The sequence below is a fragment of the Sceloporus occidentalis genome, unplaced genomic scaffold, assembly GCF_023333645.1.
Source record: "Sceloporus occidentalis isolate IW3139 unplaced genomic scaffold, rSceOcc1.0.p SCAF_5, whole genome shotgun sequence".
NCBI classification, from domain to species: domain Eukaryota; kingdom Metazoa; phylum Chordata; class Lepidosauria; order Squamata; family Phrynosomatidae; genus Sceloporus; species Sceloporus occidentalis.
The window spans coordinates 81,516,841-81,534,003 of NW_028316985.1; the positions used below are offsets into that span (position 1 = coordinate 81,516,841).

General features: G+C 40.2%; 1 protein-coding gene across 1 annotated transcript in view; it reads left to right on the plus strand.

Moving 5' to 3' along the window:
* LOC149312378 (laminin subunit beta-1-like) overlaps nucleotides 1–17,163 on the plus strand; it is a 69,368-nt gene that overhangs the window by 52,046 nt on the left and 159 nt on the right. The window contains exons 24-32 of the mRNA XM_089524505.1: nucleotides 2,100–2,469; nucleotides 6,488–6,672; nucleotides 8,654–8,895; nucleotides 9,803–10,006; nucleotides 10,382–10,526; nucleotides 11,538–11,745; nucleotides 13,302–13,443; nucleotides 14,839–15,015; nucleotides 16,754–16,913. Of these exons, the coding sequence (XP_089380631.1) occupies nucleotides 2,100–2,469; nucleotides 6,488–6,672; nucleotides 8,654–8,895; nucleotides 9,803–10,006; nucleotides 10,382–10,526; nucleotides 11,538–11,745; nucleotides 13,302–13,443; nucleotides 14,839–15,015; nucleotides 16,754–16,913 (1,833 nt within the window). The remainder of the gene's footprint in view (nucleotides 1–2,099; nucleotides 2,470–6,487; nucleotides 6,673–8,653; nucleotides 8,896–9,802; nucleotides 10,007–10,381; nucleotides 10,527–11,537; nucleotides 11,746–13,301; nucleotides 13,444–14,838; nucleotides 15,016–16,753; nucleotides 16,914–17,163) is intronic.

A 17,163-nucleotide genomic window follows, 5' to 3' on the forward strand; every position in this document is an offset into this window, starting at 1 on the left:
TGGCCTGTCTGTAACAGGCCTATGTTTCCCGTGAGTTTGCAGATAATCTCCTTGCTGTTTCTCAGTGACCATGTTTTGACTAGAGTCCAGTTGGCCATCACAACCTAAATTCATTATTAAAAGGGATTATAATTTAACCATAATGCTTAAAACCTTTTAAAATAATTAACTCATTATTAGAAATATTTTGGCATTGCAGTCTTGTATATTTAGTTATCAGAAGAGCTACAGTTTAATATTTGTAAAAGTATTTGTATTATGCCAATACAGAATTAGAATCAAGAGATTCACATGATAGTTCATAAAAATGTCATGACCTGAAGCACAACCTGAAACTTCATCTCCTACTGGAGATCACAAAGAGTGATGTCTCCAATTCTAGATTATCCCTGTTATTACTGGAATTTGGACTTCTCGTATGCTATAAATCAATGATAGCACAGTTATGTGCTGTGCTGATTCTGCTGTCTCCGGTTTGGCCTCTGAATCATAGGTATCTGGGGGGAAATCTTAATGCCTTCAAAAAAAGAACAGAAATGCCCATTAATTTCAGTGGGATCAGGATTGTATGTTCACATCTGCTGAGATGTATTGAATGTGTAACATGATACATCCTGAGATCTTCAAGAGAAGGCACCAGGCTTCTGTTTTTGTCACACCCTGGTAAGGAATGTGAATAATTAGCCATTATCTTGAGTGTCTTTTCTCCAGAAAGTAATAGTTAGTGTAGAGAGGGGAGGGTTAAGTGACTCCTTTCCCCCCTCAGCCTTCAAAGAGGAATGAATTGCCTAAGGAGGTTTACGTTCCACAGCAAGCAATTCACTGTGGGAATGTTAAAAGTTGCTTTGATGGAAATAAAACCCCTTGTGTTGGTGTAATTCTGAGAACAAAAAGACCATTTTGTTAAATTGCACCAACATAAGTTGAACAGCAGGACAGCATTCCCTGTTGGGGTTGGAGTATTCTTCTATGTATGAATTCTCTACAAGAAAGCTGGTCTTGTTTATGGTGACTTACTACTTTAAATTGCCTTTTAGAAATATGGCTAAAAATGTGTACTGTATATTTAAATAGACACACATACAAAACTATTAAAGCCGGATTTTTGCCATCCTCTCTGTATTTTCTTTCCATTCTCACTATGTCTGTATCTGTAAGAAGGTTCAGTATTGATGGAAGAACTTGCAACAACAATAGATTGTAACCCCAAAGAAAGAAAGGATGGAAGATATAAAATCAACTAATAAATTGCAAGGATCCTGATTGATGTATAGATCATTTGTATGTGTTAAATTGATGAGTTCCTTGAAAGGTGTGGCATTGCTTTAATCTGCTGAGTGTCAAAAGTTCTGTCATCTTGAGTGCTGACAGAATAATGCTTTTCAACTGGCTATTTATTTTTACCCTGACAGGCCTTTTATCCTTTAGCCTTGCAGCCCTTCTAACCATCCAAAAGCCTGTTCCAGAGGCTTTCCCAAACATCTAGATCAAATTTAGAGGGTATGTGAGATGGTAGCAAAGTGTGGCCCCCCAAACAATCCAGGAAACCTTTATTTCCTGCCTTTCTCCCACACAGGGTGGGGGGACTGCTTACAACATCTCTTAAAGCAATGTTAAGATCTTTAGAATTGTTTACTCTTTATGCATTTATTAAAGAAATATATATTTATTAAATAAATATCTCAACCTCCATCCAAGAAATTCTGTGGGGTTAATTCCAAACTTTTAGGGGGGAAATGTTTGCAGCATCCTTCTGAGATAAGAAAGGCAGAAAGACAGTGAATAGCCTCACCTTGCCTACTAGATAGCATGGTTGCATAGGTATTGGGATGCAGGTATCCACCAGTCTACCTCTTTGTTGTTGGTACTACACCTTGATGCATATGTGTAGCTTTGTGCATTCACCCACCAAACATATACATTTGATGAGATGAAGGTAATAGGAGGTAGAATAAATGTAGAGACAGGAATCAAAGTTATATTGGAAAACTGAGTGGTAATTTATCAAGAGGAGTGTCATTAGTAATTCTTGGCCATTTAAAAAAAACAGTTGCCTGTTTTGGTAATGGGGTGCTTCTTTATTTCTGTGTCTTTTGCAGCTTGCGACTGTGATCAGCGTGGCATTCAAACTTCGCAGTGCAATCGCACAACTGGCCAGTGCATCTGTAAGGAGGGTGTGGAAGGGGTCCGATGTGATAAGTGCACCCGAGGTTATTCTGGCACCTTCCCCAACTGTGTTCCTTGCCATCAGTGTTTTGCTCTCTGGGATATCATCATTAGTGAGCTCACTAACCGGACACAGAGATTCCTGGAAAGAGCACAAGCCCTGAAAATCACAGGGGTCAGTGGGCCTTACCAGAAGACTCTCAACTCTGTGGAGGAAAACCTGAATGAGATTAAAAGTATCATTGCTCAGAATCCTGCTGCCGAGCCCCTTAAGAACATTGGAAATCTCTTTGAGGAAGCCAAGTAAGTATGGCATAGACAGTGTATGTAAATAATGCTCCTTCCCATTTGCTCAACCATAGGGAAATGGAGATCTCATAGTACAGCGATTTCAGTGGGAACTATAGCAAAAAGAAAAGAAGGAAGTTGGAATGGTGCCGTACAGATGGAAAATATGAAGGAAGCTGTGAAGCTGCCTAGCAATTAGCAAGGAGACACATTTGTTGATTTCTTACATGTTCTCCTGGGATGTAAGACGACATATATGTTTATGCAGGATGAGAAATTAGGTGCTTGAAATATTTAGCCTTTAGCATATCAGTCTTTCCCGTTACTCCATTCAGACTAAAGAAGGCAAAATAACAAAACTGATTTGATCTGTTGATACCACCAGTTATTTATGTTTCTGCAATTGCAACTGAGCAGTCATTTGAGAGAGAAATTACGTAACTGCTGTTGATGGATGACTGTACAAGTTTTCTATACAACTCAACAACTTCTGTACTTTTCCAGCTGAGGCTAGTCCCGTATAAAGAAAATAATGACCTGTGGGGTTTGCACAAACCGTTACTAGATATTAGCCTCTCCCTTCTGTTTTCTGTCTCCTGGGCCTTATTCATACACTTATCAGCTCTTATAATTTGTGAAAGGGTACAGGGCTGCTTACTGAGAGGTGCCAGCTGTATGAACTGACACTTTTGGGTAAGTGTCACATTTGATATGTGACTGCAAACTGAAGTATTAGCTTCCATAATTCTGCAGTTCTGCAAAGTTAGCATCTGTATGTTTACTCTGCTCATGAAGATGCCAGTTCATATAATTAGCTGACTTTCTTGCATGTTCCTGGAAACTGTTTGCTTATGAACCCCCAAGCCTTGTTCTCAAGAGATTAACAAGGCAATGACTAGTTATTTTAAATGGTGTGTTTTAATTTCTTTTTAAATAAGTAAATAATTAGTGTTTGATTTAAATCCTGTCTAATATTACACTAAAGATACCTGATCTGGTCTGATCTTGGAAGGTAAGCAGGGTTGCCCCAGTTAGTCCTTGGATGGGAGATCCCCAACAAATATCAGATGCCAGCCACAATTGCTGGCAAAATGTCAGGAAGAAACTCTGCTAGAACATGGCCACATAGCCCAAAAAACCCACAAAAAACTATGGATGCCAGCCATGAAAGCCTTCGACTTTACAAATATCAGACCCTCCCCCAACAAATTTTATCGGAGAGAATAAGTGTGGAACTTTCCACTAGGTTTGCAGAGAACCATTAAGGAACCTTCCATTAGGTTTACAGAGAAAGGAACTATCAAAACACCGCTGAGAATTATTTGCTTAAGAAAATCTTATGAAATTCATGGGGCTGCTGTAAGTCGAAAGATTTGAAGGGACACACAGACACATTATTTTATAATTATGATGCATCTACAGTGATGATATTTAACGTTAAAAGTGAAAACACTGTAATATTCTTATATCCTAGCATGGTGGCTTGCTCAGTGGGGGAGCCCTTTCTGCTGTCACAGAACACCAGTGCAGAATGTCCTATGAAAACAAGTTCTCATGGGCAAGCCCCTTTGGTTCCCTATGGTGGCCCCAACTGACCTGAACATAGCCCTGCATCATACCACAGATGGAGATTAGTCATGGTTGGTTTAGAAATTTTACTTTGCTGGACTACATGTCCAACATCAATAGAAGTATAGTCTCTAGATCAAGGGAAGTAATACTGCCATTCTAATCTGTTTTGGTCAGGCCGCACCTGGAATATTGTGTCCAGTTCTGGGCACACAATTGAGAAACTGGAGCATGCCCAAAGGAGGGTAACTAAAATGGTGAAGGGTCTGGAAACCATGTCCTATGAGGAACAACTTAGGGAGCTGGGGATGTTTAGCCTGGAAAAGAGAAGATTAAGAGGTTATATGATAGCCCTGTTTAAATATTTGAAGGGATGTCATACTGAGGAGGGAGCAAGCTTGTCTTCTGCTGCTCCAGAGAACAAGACCCAGAACAATTGATGCAAGCTACAGGAAAAGAGATTCCACCTCAATATTAGAGGAACTTCCTGAGAGTAAGGGCTGTTCGACAGTGGAACATGCTTCCTTGGAGTGTGGTGGAGTCTCCCTTCGGAGGTCTTTAAACTTCTGAATGGCCATCTGTCGGGTATGCTTTGATTGAGAGTTCCTGCATGGCAAGGGATTGGATTGGATGGCCCTTGTCTCTTCCAACTCTGTCATTCTGTGCTTCTAACATTCCAAAGCTCTGGGCAAGCTGCTTTTCACCATTTGAGATATTTTCATTAAAGAACCTTCCATTAGGTTTACAAGCAAATCCAATATTTCTGGAGCACTGCAATTGGATATTTCTAATGTCAGAATGAAATAGTGTTGAAAGGTATCTAGATATATATTATACCCACCTTAATTCATAATTTGTTTGTTCTGAAGAATAGTGATGCTTTCTCTGGATTTCAAAAGAGGGAAAAAATGCAGCCTGAAAAAAAAGTTTCAACATCTAGGGCTTGGCATTCTACTACAGACTTGCCTAATTGTTGTTTCAAAGGACTTGCCATGCCTTTGAATTTGGCACTCTTATCCTCTAATTGCTTCCAAGCAACTCATGCATAAATTAGCCAAGTGGAATAACTATTTTCAGATGCTATCCGTGTGGATCATCTATGCCACCCCTATTAGAGAGCCAACCTGGTGTAGTGGTTTGAGCCTTGGAATACAACTCTGGAGACAGGGTTTGAATCCCCATTCAGTCATTCAACTCCACTGGGTGGCCTTGGGCAAAGCACACTGTCTCAGCCACAGAAAAGGGTAAAGGCAAAGCCCCTCTGAACAAAATGTGTCAAGAAAACCCAATGATAGGTTTGCCTTTGGGTTGCCTTGAGTCAGAAATGACTTGAAGCACACAGTTACAATTCCATTTGAGGTTTGTTTGCACTATCATAGATCATACTTTAAGTAATCTTTTTAAACTTTCAAACTATCTCTATCCAGCATCAAAGCACTCTTAGATACATTCCCAGGAAAATATGCAAAGGTGCCATGGAACACAAACTGGCCTACTTGGGAGTAAGCCCCATGGAACTCAATGGAGCTTACTCCTGAGTAGACATAGGCTTGCATTATTAAAGCTATAAAAGAAAAAGGAATCTGCATTCTTGTGAAGTCATTCAACTTGGAATGTGTCTGTTCCATAGAAAATTATCACATGCCTCTTTCCCTGCATGTTTTGCAGAGCCTTGAAAAGAATCAATTGTGTAACTTCACCCCACTCAGAACTAGTCTGAAAAAAAAGTAATTGTAATAACACATTGAGATATGAAACTATGTATGGATTCTAAGAGTCAGTCCTCTGACCTATGTGGCTGACAAAGTTCAAATGCATTACAGCAGGCTTTTGGAATCCAGATTGAGATAAATCTCACACAAAACAAGCATTTGAGCCTTTTGCTGCCTTGAGTCTAGATAGCATTAGTATATCTCTACTAAACAAGTATAGTGGGCCCTCCACATTCGCTGGGGGTAGGGGTAGAGAAACCTAATGAAAGTGGGGGGGGGGGGGACTGGAAATAACTGTTTTGTTTTGTTATTTATCTGAGAGAACCCCTTTCTAGGAATCTCTGCATCCTCCAGCACATCTCTGTGTTCAGATGTCAACATCTGCCAGACGCTGGCCGTAGAATAGTGCCGGAGGATCTACGTATGTCTAGAGAAGTGTTTTCTCAAAGAATCTGTAGGTCCTCAAGCGTGACTGTATGGTCAACTTCCAGCAGAGTCATGCTGGTGGACCTAGACATTTTTAGAGGGCACATATAAATCAAATCTGTGAATAATCAGATTGACAAAAGTGAAAGCTGCAAATATGGAGGGCCAACTGTATTTAAAGTAGGGAAATTGTAACAAAATAGTATATCACATTGTTGGGAAGGGGAGCAATTAACCTTGCATTTGGATTATTTTTTTTCTTTTTCATTCAAGGCCAGTTAGCGTTTTGTTCAGTTCAATAAACTAAGGTTCTGTTTGCTTCACAGGAAACTAACAGCAGATGTTACTGAAAAGATAGCAGAAGTTGAAGAAAAATTGTCCAAGGTGTCAACAGAAAGCAATAACACGGACATTCAACTGAGTGCCCTCGAGGCAGATGCAAAGAGCCTAGACAGTGTCCTGAAAGAACTAGTGGAACAACTGGAGTTCATAAAAATTTCTGATGTTCGGGGTCAGTTTTTATATCTGGGATTCACTGTTGTTTTTTTAATTTAATTTTATTTTTGCTTTCATATATGTTTTGGTTTCGCTAAGAAAACAAAAGGAGAGGAAATTCTAAACAAATACACATAGTGTATGTTTAAATTAATAATACCCTCTCCCTATCCTCTCCAGTTTTACATGGATAGTTTCAATTAATCCTGTCCTGCCAGTTTTTCACTTTCATTTAAAATGTCCCAGTTCAGTCTCTCCTCCTTCCACTTTCCTTCTTTGTCCTAAGTTTACTTTAATTGCTGCAAAAGTGCAAAGTGGTTTGTTTCAAAGTACAAAAGTGATTTGCACTCAATTAACTCAGCAGCAGGGAGCAGAGAGGAAGCTTGCCTTTCCTAGTAGGCAAAAACAAGTATAGTGGGCCCTCCACTAGTCAGGCAAAAACAAAAAAAACCTGCTGCAGCTTTTGTAACTTGGGTGTTCTTCCTTATTAATAACCTTTGCCATCTTGTCCACCTGCTGATGTTGCTTGGTCACACCTGTCCCAGTTTTCATCTGTGAAATGTTGGGAAAGCATGTTAGAGTACAATCCAACCCAAGTCTGCCATGTTTAAGGCCGATTGATTTCAGTGGAACAAATGCTTATTTGTTACAGGGAAATGAATGGCATTTAAAGAAGCATAACTATAGTTGCATCGTGCCTTCAGTTTTCTGGACCCTAGAATCTAGGGCAACCTACATCCTTTTAGATCTTATTGAATACAACTCCCATCAGGCCTCAGCAAACATTGATCATTTATTCAATATCATGGTTACTGTAGTGCAAAACCACAGACAATTTGGTAATAATCTTGATATAATGTTGGATAATGCACCCACGCCATGCGTGGACACATTTTACGCAGCTTTCAGCTTATGCAGAAGCCGCACAGGGAGTACAATAATGGTGCATGCATCCATGACACATACGCACCGCACCGTCACATGCCCCATTATTTCCTATGGGGCTCGAGCATAGGCAGTCATATTAATACAATGGGTCACTTATTCACATTTTCACATTGTGCCAGTCTTTTCATGCTTACTAAACATTTGTCATTCTGGGCATGGCTTTTACCCTTCTTAGCTCCATGTACTGTTGAAAACATACCTACTATATCTACCATATTTCCTGTGAGAAATACAGGTACAAAGGCCACAATGTGAATGTTTGCACAGTACATCCAGGACTATGATGTGGTACCCTCTTTAAAAAGTTGTAATTGTACTTGATAGGGAGGGTGGAACATGGAATTTATTGATCCTGCCTGGTTCCCCATTTGAAACAGATGATAGGCATGCACACAGCACTGGCTGCTGGAGTAAAGAAAAGACCCACATTCATGGCAGTTCTGTACACATGATCCTTCATCACGTAGGAATATGCTCCTTGCGTGCATGTATAGGCCAACTGACAACAAATCAGTAATCATTCAGAGTAATTTAATTCCACTTGCATATGTAAAGCTGTCTTATATTGTATGACAGGTGATTGATTACCTCATCCAGTACTGTCTATCTGCTTGGCAATGGCTTTCTTGTATCCCAGCCAAGGGCTTCTCCTAGCATTGCTACCTGTGATTTTTTGAATTGGAAATGTGAGGGATGGAATCCTGTCCTCCTCAAAACAAACCATGTGCTCTGTTGAGCTATGGCCCAAAAGCTGAACTTCACCTAACACACTTTAGGTTTACACACCCTGCTAACATCTGCACAAAGTTTCTATAAGGTAAATGTGAATGGTAAGGACACACCATATGTGATTTGTGGATCAGATTTAGTATACAGAATAACCACGGTCAAGAATGCTATACTAATATTTTCTATATAGTTTTGTGGAAGAGCAAACTGTCATGGCTGGTTTTCCTGTCCATTCATATAGTCTGCAGTGTTCACTGATGCTGTCTGTCTGGAGGTGAGCTGTGAATACTCAACAATTCTCTCCCCCCACCTGCCCCCAGGTGCTTTGGATAGCATCACCAAATATTTCCAAAAGTCCTTGGATGCAGAAAAACAAGCCAATGCCTCAGCCCTTCTTCCCGGCAGTGTTGTAGAGCAATCGGCTGAAATGCGACTAGAAATTGAAAGCTTGATCAATGAAACAGAGGCAACCTTCAAGGCTAAGCAAGAAGAGCAGTCCCGGCTCTTGGATGAACTTGCAGGCAAACTCCAGAGTCTAGATCTTGCGGATGTGGCTGAGAAGGTAGATAGCAGATTTTCCAATGACTGTTGAATAAAAAAAATGAAAAGTGGTGCTGCAATAGCAGGGTGTGGAAAACAGGAATGTAGTGAGAAATGCTGTATTTACATGGAGCGGTGGAATAACATATACCTCTTCCTGGGAAACATGATTAGGAAAGTGCTGTTTTGTTCACATGCTGCTTATGGGCCTCCAGGACAACCCTATCATGGAGTTTCTGAGGCTTGTGACTTACCCAAGGTCACTCGGTGGGTCTCCTTGGCTGAGTGGGGATTTGAACCCTGATTTCTAGAGTAATAGGCCAATGATCAAACCACAATTCCAAGAGATAATGCCCTGCCCCAAAATATGTTACTGTGGATCTATTTGAGGAAAAATATGGCTTGCCATAGCTTTATCGTTTGAGGAAACATACACTGTATTCCATCTCTGAATTGAAGGCTTTGCTATTTAAAAAAAAATAATGGAAGTGTAATTTTGCATTGGGGAGAAAGCCTTATTTATTTATTTATTTATTTATTTAAAAAAAAAAAGAAAGAGAATGCAGTGTTCAGCGTCAGGCTGTTTTCCAATTTTGCTTCAGCTCTCTGGCTGCCATGATGAATAGACAGCTGACTGAACAATGGTTGTGTGAAAGACCCCCAAGGGGCTACCACACAACACAGTTAGACACCCATGTTACAAACTCATTTCCCTAGTCCCAGTTTCCTGTGAACTAAACATGTCTCACAAACCTTTGCTTTCTGAGGGGGAGCTCTGAAAAGTTTCCAAGTTGCAATTACTAGCAGCCTGAGTTCATGATGATAGAGCTCTGTGCTGAAGACCGTATTTTAAAGAGCTGTCCTTTGATCATGTTTTGAGAGAGCGATAACCTCTGACCCTTTCTTTTGCCTAATCCTGTCTGGTGCAGACATGTGGAACTGCCCCTGGGGCTTCCTGTGATGATTCAAAATGTGGTGGCCTAAACTGTCGAACTGAAGATGGGAAAATGAAATGCGGAGGGCCAGACTGTGATGGATTGGTTACGGTGGCCCACAATACCTGGCAAAAAGCTATGGATTTCGACAGGGACATCCTCAGTGCTTTGGCTGAGGTTGAGCAGCTTTCGAAAATGGTAACAATTAGGGCTCAAACGTTAATGAAAACAAGTTAATCACTGGATTATGCATGCCTACACAAAATGTTTTATCCTATATAATTGCTTCTTTCCAGTTGCATGATCCTGCTAAGTTCCCTCATAAAAAGACCTGGCTTACACAGATTATTCCCTTGCATGAGCTTCACAATAGTACCCTGACTTGTTTAAAAGATTGTTGAAGTCATTGTAGATGCCTACATCATTTTAAGCATGTGTTCTGGCTTTTCTGAGTGTCTCTTTCTCAAAACTCCAACTAATTTGGGGTTTGTTTTCCTGGGTAGGATGGTTTCTTTAGCATTTCAAATTGGATCTGTTATAAATTGAAAATAATGTCCCACTTAATTCACGTAGGTCTCAGAAGCAAAACAGCGAGCCGATGAAGCAAAACAAAATGCACAGGAAGTTTTGTTAAAAACGAATGCCACCAAAGAACAAGTGGACAGGAGCAATGAAGATCTGAGGAATCTGATTAAACAGATCAGAGAATTTCTGATGAGTAAGAACTGTTCAAATTTGGCTAAGCTTCTTTTGCATCTTTTATGACTGTCTCCTTTCTATATTTGACCCATTAATACTGAAAAGTATTGAATTTTTACTAAAGGCCTGAAGGAGAAAGAGTGAGGTAAGATTTTCAACCAAATTTGTGATCTTCAGCTTCTCTCACTTCTGTAGTTTTGAACTAATTGCACCTTTGCCCGTTCACTCATCTAGAAAGTGTAGGATCCATGAGAACAGAAAAGGAGCATCTGTGTGCATGCTTCTTGCTCTCTCTCACTTGGCTAAACTAAGCCCAGAACTTTGCTCCATGGTTTCTTGTGTTTGGTACAGCCACCAATCTGATTTGTTCAGCTGCCAGCAAATTAGAAACAGAATTCATGGTTTGTTTTTTAGGTTTGCTTATGGATTTCATTTGTTACGGTAGAAATAAACCAGGACAGCAGTTGGGCCTGGGTTGACACAACACAATTAAAAAACCATGCAGCAAATGTCCATAGTTTGATTGAGATCCTATGCTTAGAGTGATACTTCTCAGTTGTGCAACATTGCCTTGCTAGTGAATTGCAGTGCTGCACAAATGAATATAGATCCCTGGGTTACTCTGTTGTGTGGCTATTTTATAGCACCATTGTGCATATGTACAGGGGGAGAGATTATTATGTAACCCTTAACAGAGATCTTCCGCTTAATGTTCTCTCTCAAATTCTTCACCGAATCACATACAGATAGAGCACAATCCTTTCACCAACTCCTGGATTCTGTAATCAGTTCATTAATCAGCTGCTGAAGCAAGCTGAATGTGACGTGGAAATGATTTTTACTTCGCCTCTGAAATGAGTCAATTTTTTATGTTAAATTAGTGCCACCACAGACCTCTTGCATATTGTGTTGCTTTGCCATTTTTCAATGGCATATGGATTTATTTATTTATTTATTTTAAAAAAAATGGAATGGAACCCATCCTGTTTTTAATTGTTGTGCTCATTGTTTATATTCACCTTCTTAACAGAAGACAGCGCTGACCTGGACAGCATTGAGGCAGTGGCTAATGAAGTGCTCAATATGGAGATGCCCAGCACACCCGAGCAGTTACAGACATTGGCAAACAGTATTCGTGATCGAGTGGAGAGTCTTTCTGATGTTGAGGCAGTCCTACAGCAGAGTGCTGGCGATATAGCAAGGGCAAAAGCACTGTTAGATGAAGCAAAAAAGGCCAGGTACCACCTTTATGGCATCTTCTTTTATACCAGCAGTCTCGCCAAAGACTCTTTTCCTGAGATTACTTTGGGATGGAACAGCATCTCTTTGGAGCAGATGTTCCATGCTGGAGCCCCAGCACCAGGGCCCCTTTCACATTACACAATTATAGAACTGTGATTCCACTTTAACTGCCATGATGGCATCCTGTGGAATCCTGTTTGTAGTTTGGTGAGGCATTAAATGCCTCATGCAACTACAAATCCCAGAAATTCAGAGTGGAATCAGTTAAAGTGGCATTTCAGTGCTACAGTTGTGCACTGTGAAAAGGGCACCAGGTTCTGCTGCCCAGTTTTCAGTTGTGTCTGTGTTCCACACAGACAATTTTTCCATTATATTGCACATTTGTGTAGTATTCTACAAAGCTCAGTAGATTTTCTTACTGATCCAAAGCCAGTTCACCCTGAAGAGCTCAGCTAACACCAGTCGGATCTTTGTAAGGGTTCCATGATTCTATCTAGATAGGACAGCAGATTCCAGGCAGTCATCCTTCGTTGCGTTTTTCTTAAATGCTTGAGTAAAAGAGTTTGGCAATCAGGGGTGGACAGGCTCCAGGAAACACTTTTGTTCTCTGGACATCTGGCATGGGAGGCAGCCTTTTTCTCTGCATTTTTTCCAGATCACAAGTGAATGGAGATTTACATCTCGTTTTGAAAAAAAGTGTCTTGTTTTGGAGATGAACAGCTTCCCCTGGAGGCTTCTAGGGGTAATCATTCTCCACTTTCAGCCAGAATTCCTACCTTATTTCTGGTTGGATTAAGAAGTGTGTTATTTTGGCTTCCTTATTTGGGGCCTATACAGACAGGCCAAAATAAAGCTGCTTCGGGTCACTTTAGGTATGCTGTTTAAATGATGCATGTGTCCTAAGAGTCTGGACGCCGCACCAAAGTCATGCTCCAATCGTGTTACCCCTCCATTTTCACGGACTTGGGATCCTCGTCTGTTGCTTATTCATAGTGGCTAATGGAGGGAGACAAAATGGGGCATGCGCCACTATTCAAACCAATGGGGCTTGAATATTAACGATTCTAGTTTTCGTGGGGGGGGGGTGTCTGGAATGGATCCCCTGCAAAAATGGATGGCAGCTGTACAAGTTGCATAGCATGTACCTGTACTGTATACATGAGGCTGGAGAGCCATGCAGGGATCTGTGAAATGGTAGAAGATGTGGATTCATGCCAAGCACTACTCTTGGATTCCCAGTTTCACAGATCCTGGTGTCTATCCAGCCTCGCAAATACAGTACAGGTACGTACTATGCTAGTAGTATTGCAAAATCCAAATCCAAAATATTCAAAAATTGAAGCCCCAAAGTGTCATGTCAGTGCTTAGAAAGTTTTGGGTTTTAGCGGCTTTCGGATTTCCAGATTAGGAATGTTCATCCTGTATACTGTTCTAGGCATAGACACAAAGAACAAAGTTAGTTCGTTCCAGGTTCTTTAATGGGGGGGGGGGGATCCCCGTTTTCAGAGAGAATTTTCAATATGGTTTGGTGTTGTTAATTTCTGTTAACCAGTAAAAGTGCAACAGATGTTAAGGTCACCGCAGACATGGTGAAAGAGGCTCTGGAAGAAACTGAAAAAGCCCAAACTGCTGCTGAAAAAGCACTCAAACTAGCAGATGAAGATATCCAAGGAACACAAGACCTTCTTACCTCTGTAAGTTTTGGTTATCAAAATGTTTTGGAAACAATCGGTTAAACCATTGAATTGTGGACATAGTACTCCCAAGGCGGTTCCCATTTCCAGCATGACACCAGAGTGCGTGTTGGAATAATATGCACAATTAATCTGCATTTCCCTTGCTTACAAACTCAGACATGCAAACTGTAGGAATGTCTGGCAATTCTCTTTATCATAACTAATGTGTTACAGTGGATTGGCAGTACTGGAGGGCAGCACCAACTATCTGTACAATAATCTTATGCTTCACCCAATTAACTTTATTATTAGCCATTGTGAGTGTCTGTTCTCTGGAGCATTATTTCAGTTATATTTGCCTGCACTGAGCCTAGTTGTATGAAGCACAGAGACCACACAGAACTTGATCTGAATCATTAGCAGCCAAAGGGTAGAGAAACTACTAGTACTGAGTTCAGTTTGAAGAGTGGCACATTATATTGCTGTACTGCTGCATTGAATTCCCTTAACACCAAAGCTACCAAAGGCAGGGTACCTTTTCTAATATCAGGTCTTTACTGACCCTTACTTTTTCATAAAGACTAGTACATATTTCCCACCATCCCAGAGAAGGAATGGGTCATCTTTACAGCAGTGTGAATGGAATTCATATGAACTGGGAGAGAGAAATATATTGCCAGTCTCATTTTGATTGGTTATTTCCTTGAAGGAGACAAGGGTACAATTGGCAGGCTCAGCTCCAGGCAAGCAAAAAGGGCTGTGTGCTGCTCTCCAGCTTAGCTAGTACAGTAGCTTGCTACAATTTGCAAGGCTTAATTGATTTGCAAAGATTTGTTTTTTTTTTTTGGGGGGGGGGCAGCGGTCTGTGTATTTGCTTATATTCCTCCTTACTCCCATTGTGGCATCAGAGCTCTCTCACGGCTCTTCTCTGCATGTTTATTTCTGGCTAGAAGCAAGTAGGGTAGATGAAATGTTCCTTATCCCATCTCTCCAAAGTAAGTGAAAAAGAGTAATTTCCCTGTTTCACTGTGTGAAGAGAGCAGCCCTTTTAACTGAGATTTCTGTCTTAATTTTCAAACAGGAATATATTTTCTCAGTTTGTATGTGTGGCATTTGAGTGACAGGCTGCAGGTAACTGTGGTTGGTACTTGACACATAATGAGATCTCAGGCTTTGGCCTGAAACTTCAGGGCCAGAGACTGAACTAGGAACCCTAGCCACTGAATAAAAGTGATTATGAAGGCTAGGAAAAAGGAGACTCGTTGGTCTATCCTAATATAGAAAAGAATTGTGGGTTAAGTTTTTTTTTAAGTTTGGGAAACATCAAGTGCTTAAACTGAATAAGTATAGCCTTTAAAACTCACTGAAGTTTCAGAAGAAATGTGTGTGTCCTTCTCATTGATAACTTATTAGCTTGAATCTGAAACTACCGCATCGGAAGAATCTTTGAACAATGCTACTTTGCGTATTGCTGAACTGGAAAAGAATGTGGAATTGCTCAGACAAAAGGCTGCTACAAACACGGAGGACATTAGAGTGACTGAAGAAACCGTTGCTGCTGTGAATCAAACCACCACTGATGTTAAAAAGGTAATTCGCTCCCTTTGAAATGGGTGTTTGTACCTGAAAAATTAAGGGATATTCCCTGGTAAAAACATAGGCCTTTGCTTTGAACCCTCAGGATTCTTCTCATTTCAGTAGTCAGTAGCCTATGGGGAAATGGTATGTGCTATTAAATTTACGCACTGATGTGTAAAATAAAGTCAGGCTTAGCTAAATATATTAGCACTTTTAAATAGAAGGACTATAGTGGTTTTGTTGTGTTAGGTAGATCGCCAATCTATATATGCTTGTTATGTGTTAGATCCATTCAAGATACAAAAATATCTATAACTCTAACATTCCATCAATTAACACTGGTACAAAAGGTGCATTTCTCACAGTTCAACAGAAATGAGTGTGGGCTTTCTTGGCAGCTAGATCTTCTTCCCAGTTGTTTCACTGCAATGACTTTTCACACAATAGCTTACATAGGCAGCCCCTAGTGGTGTGGTGTAGAAGAGCTGCACATAGATTGAATGATTGGTTTCAGTTAACCAAAGAAGCTATAGTTTTGACATTGTCACTAGCTCTATCTCCCTCCATCTTACCCATGGCGCATCCCTTCTGCCCTCAACACATTGGGGCTGAAGTTATGAGGTGAGGGTCCTCTAGATTCTTCCAAGTGGGAGAGCCATCTGCGATATGGTTTTAAATAATAGAGAAGAGCTAATAAATGTCTCCACTGTTATTCTTACTTGATGGAAATTGAAATATGTGAATGTTTGGTCTACTACAATCTATGAACCTCCAAAAAACAACAACAAAAATTTTGGAGTTGTGTTTTATTGTTTCAACTGAAGATTAAGGGATTCAGAGACAGTTCGTTGTTTTTATGAAATATTCTTGCAATTTCAAATTTTCTGCCAGCAGGCATGGATGATGCAAGACCAGGACTCATGTAAACTACTTCCTACACTGGTTTCCTTCTAAAGAAGGTTGAGTTGTATATAATGTTTGTCTGCTGCATCTCTCTGCGTTTATCATGTTATTATTACTGTTCTTGAATTTTATTATATTAGTAGCTGTTAAACTTATGTTGAAAGGTATATAACAGCCAGAAGATCAGGCTAGATTTTTCTGTACATAAATATACAGAGTAAGTAATACTATGTAGCTGGCATGCATTCTTAAATGTTAGAACATATATCTAAAAAGCTTTTCCACATTAAAAGGTCCACAGAATATATATTTTTTCATTTTAACTTTTGAAATAAAGCAACTGATAGCCGTGTTTTGTGAGGAATTCATCTGTTTATAAAACAAAGGATACTTGCTTACTGCTGTTTGAAACTAGCTGTGGCAAGAGGAATTCCCTTTTGAGGGAGCTCTTGTTACCTTCATCTGTTCTCTCATTGTAAATCCACTGCTGTCAAGAAAACAGCACCAACAGTCTTTTCACTTCCAAAAATAGTATGAACATCCTAGCTCTTCCAGCTGTGACTCATCTGAAAAGATGGTTACATCAAACCACAATTGATCACTTTTCTTTCTAATGAGATAAATAAGGTCAAAAGAAAATGGAAAGAATGCTTGGAAATCCTTTGAAAGAAATCCCTTTCCATGGCCTCAGCTTATGAGGAGATGTAGTCTCTGTTTAGGAGAGCCCAGTTGCACTGTAGTCATAATTAAAAGTAAAGATGTCAAAGTTTTTACTGCTGTAAGGATGCATTCAAGTTTCTGCATCCTGACTGAAGCTGCCATCTTGTGTATCACTCTCAAACTGCAGGTACTAGACAATGATGTGAATGACAAATATAAAACAGTAGAAAACTTAATTGCCAAGAAAACAGAAGAGTCTGCGGATGCCAGGAAGAAAGCAGAAGCATTACAGAATGAAGCTAAAATACTGTTAGATCAAGCAAACAGCAAACTTCAGCTTCTGAAAGGTAAAGCACAATACAGAAGTGGTCAATGTGTTCTCAACTATAGCTGAATATTCCTTTCTCACCTCCCAGCCCCACTTCCACAGCATCATGGCACAACACATTCACTGTTAAAGCCAGCTGATTCTCTTTTATTAGAAACCTCTCTCTCTTTAATAAAGCCAAACAGCTTATATCATGAGACCAGACTTGTATCCAGATACATCTTGACCTTTTCTCTATCCCACTTGCTATTTGCTGTTAGGTATCCTAA